The following is an 8,022-nucleotide window of genomic DNA, read 5'->3' on the forward strand; positions in this document are numbered from 1 at the left end:
CTATAAGAGAACTACTGATGCGTGGCCAAGAAGGAAAACTTCAAATAACTGGTCAGATGAGTCTGGCCTTCATGGTCTGAGCCACTAATAACATAATCAAATTGAAGTTGCCTTGAGTTCAGCCTGTTCCCAAACAGAATAAATTACCCTCAGTATATATTTTCCCTGGGACTAACACACTAACCTGCTTTCAACCCATTTCCATTTTCTCACAACAAACATCCAGAGAAATTTGCTGGGAGAAATGGACAGCACACAGATTTCACTGTGCAATTTCTCATTTACTCCCCCGAAAGCAGTACATGAAGGCTGCCTCTATTCTCTCCAAGCACTAACTAGTCTGACTCCTGGGAGTGGAAGAATTTTGTGCATCAACTTCGGTTTGGGAAAAAGAATGCAGCTGCCAAGAAGACGTCATATGGGAACTACCAGTGTAATTAATGTTTTAAACACCACAGAGCTAAGAGCTCATATGTATTCCGCTTAAAAGCCACAGAGGGAAGTGTGACTTCTAATGTATAACCAAAAGTCTAATAAGCAAACAATGTTACACATTTGAATTAGAATATTTGCTTATTTTATGGAATGTTACTTTTAAGTATCTGTACAGTATCTTACTGTATATGCAAATATACATCATGCTGCATAACAAAATATATATATAAATGATGGGTAAATGATGCTTATATGCTTTTAAAATAGAAGACAATCATACGCCCTGCATGTGCAGACAGTCTAAAAAAAATTAATGATTCAATACCAGGTTAATATAATGCTGCGAGAACCTGTGTCCAATCACAATTCAGAGCGAGGCATCGAAAGCAGGACAGACTGAGGCTCCTGCCTTCTTCCAATGAGAGGAGCCCAGCTTCGTTTCCGTGCAGTTCGGCCCCTCCCTGCGATGATGTAATGTGATGAATATTGAAACAGGTTGCTCGGTGGTCGGGAGGCGCTCGAGTCAGCATCTCTTCTGCCTCCCCATCATCACTACCCTTTAGCATCCGACAAAAAGAAGAAGAAGAAGAAAAAAATTCCCAGAAAAGGTAAGAGATGGATTTGAAAGTGCATAATTTCCACGTGGCGATACCTTTTTTCTTTGAGTACTCAGGCGTGTTTTAGATGAATGTGGGCAACAATAACCTGTATGAAGGGCAAATGTCTGACTGTATTCCACATTATGTTCTCAGGCAGGCCTCCAAGGTGGGATGATTTACACTTGCTGCTGCTGTTTGTTTGTAGAAGACACATCAGGCAATACATGAGTCCGTATGAGCTGTTTTTTCCCTCAGTTTGGACTGATTTAGTATTCTTTAGTTTTTCGGCACTAAATAGGAGACTGTGAGGCAGCCAGTCGATTCCTGGTCCATTTAAAACTGAAGCAACAAAGAGAGAAAAAAGCATGAACAATGCCAGCTGTGTAATAGCTTAAAAAGGGCGTTTTTCTTTTATTGCCTCTGACACTTTTGTCGCTCATCTTCCATTCAAGTAATGAGTCAGCGGGCATGTTGGAAACGAAGAGTAAGATGATGGCTGACAGGAAACAGCTATCTCCGGATGAGTGTGAGAGTGGTTCTTAGTGATCCATCACGAGGCTGGATCGCCCTTTGTTTCTTTCAGGGCGCCCGGGGATCAGATCAGGGGCCACTCTGAACCGGCTGTCTGTCAACTGAGCAAGTAGCGCTGCTTAATTGGCTGGCTGCTGTCTAAGGTTTAATAGCCAATGACATTAGGTTACATTAACCTCGCAATCTCTCTCTTTTTCTCTCTCGCCCACTTCCCACCCGTTGGGTGCGTGTGATGTAAATGTGGATTGTCTAATTACCCGGCCGAGCTGCAGCTGATCTCAAACACATCTCATCTAACAGGGTCTGTATGACTGACTGCTTAATCAGTGGTGCTCACAACACAACTACTGGCAGCTTTCCTCTGGCAATGGTGTAACCTAATTAGCCTTGCCTATATACGGTGATCCGTGGTGCCTCCCGGTGAATCTCTGCCAGTTTTTTGTTTTCTCCAAATTTTATATATTTTTTTCCCGCAGGCTTTACTCCAAGAGGCAAATTATTTGATCGACCTGTAGAGCATCGTTCTTCAGCCTACATCCTCTCTATTTTTTATGTCTAAAAAGTCAATTGTCCCCCAGGTACAAGGATACTGGTAAAGGGGATGGATGTTGTTGATGATGAGCTGATCCTCTGACACCATGATGAACCCATCATCTGCCGAGTCGCCGCGGCAGCCAGACAATAGCAGCCGGAAGCAGCAGCAGCAGCGATCGTCGTCTCCGGCTGGGCTAAAAGACGCTGCTTCTAAAACTACGCAGAAGGGCAGCAACCCATCAAAGCCCATCACATCAAAACAGGGTGGAGGAGGAGGAGGGGGAGGAAGAAGTAGCCGAGGTCATTCTCCAGTCTCCACGGGCAGGGAGCGGCAGGCCGGAAGCGCTCCTGCCACCAGAGGCGCGGCTGCTGTCCAGCCTGCTGGTGCTGAAAATCCGACGCAGAGCAGGCCCGCGGCGGCGGCAGACAGAGGAGCCGTCCAACCAGCAGAAGACGCTTCCTTGCCCTCCAGAGCTGATCAGAACCGCGTTGTCTCCGACCAACCCTGCGCATCCAAATCCCCCAAACTGAGGAGCAAAAATCCGAGGGGAGGGGAGGCAACTAGCAGCAAAAAGAGCTCGAAAGGCACAGTGGGCTGCGGACCCGGCTTCTGGAAGGAGGGATGCTTGCAGTCCGAGCTAATACAGTTTCACTTGAATAAGAGTTTAGGAAAGAAAGGGACAAAGATGCAGGCGAAATCAGCATCTCCGCCGGGCTCTGAGCCCGAGCTGTCCCCCGAGCGCGACAGTTCGCAGGTGGCTGCACAGCCAGACCAGAAACTACACGAAGAGCTGGAGAGACTGGAGGATGAAAACGAGGATTTGAAGGTAATGCAATTCTATGCCAGGGTTTAAATTTTCTTAAATAATAGGCCATGTTTTTCTATTCTTCTTCTTCTTTTTTCTTTTGGCGTGTTCAACAGTCGCACTTGTTGTATTTGCACGCTTACTGCATGATCACTGATGCTGTAGTGCTGCTGAAAACTACATATTTATGGAAGTGTCAAATTTACCGAACAGATGCTGGATTCGATTATTTCATCACGCATTTCATTTCCACGTTTTATTAGAATGAAATCGAGGAGATGCGGGCAGAGATGGATGAGATGCGGGACACCTTCTATGAAGAAGACGCATGCCAGCTGCAGGACATGCGCAGAGAGCTGGAGAGAGCCAACAAGAACTGTCGGATTCTCCAGTACAGACTAAAGAAGGCTGAGAGAAAGAGGCTCAGGATCACAGAAAGTGGCCAAGTGGATGGAGAGCTGCTTAGAAGTCTGGAGCAAGACCTGAAAGTGAGTCTTTGGATGTCCCATCATCATCATCATCATCTAAATTAATGATCAAAACAATGACTGAACCTCCCTCCTCTTTTTATTTTCCTATATGCTTTTTTTCTTTATTCTGTCTTCATTCTCCCAGGTGGCAAAGGATGTGTCTGTGCGCTTGCACCATGAGCTGGAAAATGTGGAGGAGAAGAGGACAAAGACAGAGGAGGAGAATGAGAAGCTTAGGCAGCAGCTGATAGAGGTGGAGGTCACCAAACAGGCCCTGCAAAATGAAATGGAGAAGGCCAAAGAGGTGAGAGGCTGAAGCCAGTGTGTCTTCATTTGTTTGACTATCTGTGACAGTTACACAATGCAAATTGTTACCTGAACCAAAAGTTAGACTATAAGATGCCATTTGAATATCACTGGAGAAAATGTGAAGGTGAGGTTGAAGAACAGGGTTCAAGAGCAGATCAGGCAGTAATTCTTAATATACTTTCAGAGTTTTTCCACAGTTTTCCAATGAATGTATGAGCTCCAGATTAAAATGAGCTAAAATGTAAGTAAAATAATCCAAAACAAAAACAGAAAAACCTGCTTTGGGTACTCTGGGTTTATAGCAATATAACAGCCAGGTTCGTTGTCAGTGCAGCAGCTCTACTACCCTGCAGTAATATTACATATTTAGGATAAAATGTCTTTCTTATGATGTGATGTGTAAGAAATATTTATAATCACAAACCAGTTGTTTTTGGGTGTTTTTCTTCAAGACTCTAAAATAACAACTGCACAGAGAGCAGCGTGCTTTGAATTTGAATATCTTACCAGAAACATTCTGGAGGGCGAGTTTAAGCAGTCCTCTTTTTCCATTAGTGAGTGTTCAGTGTTCCATAAATCTGGATGATATCACTGCCCTCAGTAAGAAAATGCCAAGCTGCCGCTGACGGTGATGTAACCACTGTTTCCCCGCAGCTCTCACTCAAAAGAAAAGGCAGTAAGGACGGGCAGAAAGCAGACAGAAAGACTCCACAGACCCCAACAGAGGTGAGTCAGCAATTTATAAGATTATAAAGGTATAACCTTTGGCTGATATGTTTAATAAAGAGGTTATTTTTCCTGTGTAAATCTCCAAATGAAAAATAAATGTAATAGACTGGCTGGATACTCATATTTCATAGTGAGTAAAAGTAACATGGAGTAACATCAAACCTGGATCTTGGGTGTAAATTTTTAAGCAGGCTACCAAAGTCATTAGAACACCAGAGAAGCTATATTGCTACTGTATTGTCTCTGGTATGTCTATGAGACTTAAAGAATGGGCAAAAGACTTAAGACGTACTTTATTTATCTCAAAAGTTGGGAAGTTACTGAATGAAATAAATGTTCCATCTGTTCACAGGAAGAAAATGAAGATCTGAAATGCCAGCTAGCTTTCATCAAAGAGGAAGCCATCTTGATGAGGAAAAAGATGGCAAAGATCGACAAAGAGAAGGACCGACTTGAGCAGGAGCTCCAGAAGTACCGGTCCTTTTATGGGGATGTGGACAGCCCTCTGCCTAAAGGTGAGGCTGGAGGGCCTCCCACCACTCGTGAATCTGAGCTGAAGCTCCGCTTACGCCTTGTGGAGGAGGAAGCAAACATCTTGGGGCGAAAGATTGTGGAGCTCGAGGTGGAGAACAGAGGGCTGAAGGCTGAGCTCGATGACATGAGGGAGGACAGGTACTTGGCACTCATTCATCAGAATCCTGATGAGTCAACCGGCAGCTTAGTGGAATGAGATGATAGCTGTTATGAAAAGGAAAACTGGGGACCGGGGAACATTAAATATCTAAATTCTGACAAAGATAGTTATTGAAATTATTTCAAGCTTGAATATGCAGAAGCTGGAAGAGTAAAAGCACCCGATGTCCTCATTAACACTGCTCGTCTGCTCTTTACCTCCTAGTCTGGCAGCAGCTGGAGTGGATGGCTCTAGCAGTGGAGGTCAACAGAGCAGAGAGCAGGGTGAGGCTCTCTCAGAACTCAGGCAGCAGCTTCAGCTGGTGGAAGATGAGGCCGAACTTCTCCGCAGGAATCTAGCAGATGTGGAAGAAGAGAACAAAAAGGTAATATATATATATATATATATATATTGTAAAAAAAAATCTACCAAAAAATTGAAACATTTCTGCAACATCAAAAACAAACAAACATTTTTTTGCAGTAACTGCGAAAAATGTAGATATTAAAAAAATAAAAATGCTGACAGCTTTCTACCAATTTTCATGAAAGTTGCAACAGACTAGGTCTAGTACTTGACATTTTTAATTTTAGCAACATAAGATGGCAAGTGTTTCCTTGTTTTTCTTTTGGGTAAATGACTCTGATTGATGCTAAACACACATCAGGATAACACTGAGTTTCCTCTTCAGGTGACAAGTGAGCTCAATAAACTTAAATACAAGGCTGGGTCCCACGAACCTGGATCAAGACACGGAGGAGGTTTGTATGTTTTTTAATATTCTAAATGCCTGTCATTGATGTTGTAGCAGGAGTCAAGCAACTGCACTGCAAGTAAAGAGGCATCTCTTCTTTTTAAGCTTATTAAATCTGAAGCAGGTGAAAAAAAATGTGAAAAAAACCCTCCAGGAGCTGCACTTTCAACCCTAATTTGAACTAATGCTCCATTTTCCATTGTTGCATTATTTCAACCCCAGGAGGAGCTGACCCTGCTAAAGTGGAGGCTCTCCAGGAGGAGCTGAAAGCAGCACGTCTGCAGATCAACGAACTGAGTGGCAAAGTTATGCAGCTCCAGTACGAGAACCGCGTGTTGCTCTCCAACATGCAGCGCTACGACCTGGCCTCTCACCTGGGCATCCGTGGCAGCCCTCGCGACAGCGATGCAGAGAGTGACGGAGGGCGGGACGATGACACACCTTCAGCCTCGGCTTCCTCCCCTCGCCTCCTCCCGCCACATCGCAAACGCGAGGGCCCAATTGGAGGAGAGAGTGACTCAGACGAGGTGAGAAACATCCGCTGCCTCACCCCGACGCGCTCTCTTTACTCACCTGTAGATAGTCGTTTTTTATCCAGAAGCCTGAAGGACCGGCAGCAGATGATAGACATCCGCATCGAGGCGGAGAGGCTGGGTCGGACCATTGACAGGCTCATCACTGACACCAGCACTATCATTTCTGAGGCCCGAGTATATGTCACCAATGGGGAGCTGTTTGCTAGGTTGGATGAGGATGAGGAAGGTGGCAGGTAATTGTTACATGAAAAAAACTATCACAGTTTTGTGTGATCACTACACTGTCGTAGTCTCCTCCAAATTTACCTGATTTTGAAAGTCCAAACTTATTCTTCCTCAGGATCAGAGAGCACGAGCTGCTGTATCGTATCAACGCACAGATGAAAGCCTTCAGGAAAGAGCTGCAGAGCTTCATAGACCGCCTGGATGTCCCCAAGCAGGACGACAAACAGGCAGAGGAGCCACTTTCTGTAAGCTGATAAAAACAAGAGTGACTGTCACATTTCCCCCCCACACTTTTCTTCTTCTAATGCTCATCATTCTTCTCTTCACTCCCATTTTTCCTTCAACTGCCATCGCTCCAGATGTTTCAGCCCATCATTTTGCTGATCCTCATTCTTGTTCTGTTTTCCTCACTGTCTTATGCCACCATTTTTAAACTGGTATTTCTTTTCACCCTGTTCTTTGTACTGTAGAGCACACTTTCTGCATCACATTATGTTTATTTTTTATTGCTTCTTTTTTTTAACATATTCATTTATTTCACTTTTTGTTATGTTGAACACATTACATAAGGTCACACAAGGTACAGTTTTTTTCATTTTCCAAGTATGACCCACTCATCTGTTCAGCTGCTTTCAACATTCCCTGGAGACCACACACCTAGAAGCAACAGTGGAGTTTTAGGTGAGTATGTCATTCAATTTTCCTACTGTGAAAACCTGTGATAGAATTCCCTTCACAGGTCAATCTAGGTTTAAGATGAGCATATCTGATTCTTTGAATCAGAAAGAAAAGCTGTCTGAAAATACCTGTGAGGGGAAAAGTTTACCCCGAGCTGTGCACGTGCCTTATTTATGTGACTACAGGAATAAACACACATCTTTTATGAATACACTGTCAGGTCTGTGAAAATGCACATAGGCCTACACACACTCAAGCACCCTCCCACAATATCACTGACACTCATACTGTAGGACTACATCTCCTGCAAGTTCTTCTTCTTAGGCAGCTGTGCTGAGTCACCACCAAATGTCAGCCTAATGTACAACAGATCATCCACACAGTCACGGGAAGCATAACAGGAGCACTGTCATTTTACCTGCATTAGTGTTGCACTGAGAATCTTACAAAATGCCTCTGGGTGAGTCTGCAAAAGCATACCGTTGGTGGATCTGTTTATCCAGCGGACCTGACCACCAGGACGGGGGCGGAACCGGTCTACTGCTTTCATCCCACCGGTGGGATGTTTTACGTCACATATTAGGGCCAGCTGTGGAGGGAGAGAGGAGGAGAGACGTTGAGGGAAAGGGAGAGAGAGAAAAGGGGGATTTTATTCCAGTTAATGAAAGCATAAATTCAGTGGTAGCCTCTCGCTCTCCGATCTTTTTTTAACTGAACCGCCGCATTCCAGTTACTTCAGCCAA

General features: G+C 44.4%; 1 protein-coding gene across 2 annotated transcripts; it reads left to right on the forward strand.

The window, feature by feature from the left end:
- Window positions 1-855: 855 nt before the first annotated feature.
- Window positions 856-7,282, forward strand: mtcl3 (MTCL family member 3). Of its 2 annotated transcripts, XM_084945136.1 has the most exons (11): window positions 859-1,043; window positions 2,144-2,926; window positions 3,169-3,393; window positions 3,521-3,679; window positions 4,339-4,410; window positions 4,766-5,085; window positions 5,312-5,471; window positions 5,778-5,847; window positions 6,063-6,609; window positions 6,717-6,846; window positions 6,961-7,282. In XM_084945136.1, the coding sequence occupies exons 2-11, from the start codon at window positions 2,204-2,206 to the stop codon at window positions 7,069-7,071; spliced, it is 2,517 nt and encodes an 838-aa protein (XP_084801262.1). In that variant the 5' UTR covers window positions 859-1,043; window positions 2,144-2,203; the 3' UTR covers window positions 7,072-7,282. The 2 variants fall into 2 exon arrangements, with proteins under 2 accessions (XP_084801263.1, XP_084801262.1); XM_084945137.1 differs by lacking the exons at window positions 6,717-6,846; window positions 6,961-7,282 and having other exon boundaries at window positions 856-1,043; window positions 6,063-6,367; window positions 6,439-6,604.
- Window positions 7,283-8,022: the final 740 nt, after the last annotated feature.

This window comes from Perissodus microlepis, chromosome 11, assembly GCF_051167445.1.
Source record: "Perissodus microlepis isolate ML-2025 ecotype Zambia chromosome 11, ASM5116744v1, whole genome shotgun sequence".
In the NCBI taxonomy this organism is placed as follows: Eukaryota; Metazoa; Chordata; class Actinopteri; order Cichliformes; family Cichlidae; genus Perissodus; species Perissodus microlepis.

Coding starts and splice junctions, on each gene's coding strand:
- mtcl3 (XM_084945136.1), top strand. CDS start 2,204: ATGATGAACCCATCATCTGCCGAGTCGCCGCGGCAGCCAGACAATAGC. Junction 4,411..4,765: donor CTCCACAGACCCCAACAGAG/GTGAGTCAGCAA, acceptor ATCTGTTCACAG/GAAGAAAATGAAGATCTGAA. Junction 5,086..5,311: donor GATGACATGAGGGAGGACAG/GTACTTGGCACT, acceptor TTTACCTCCTAG/TCTGGCAGCAGCTGGAGTGG.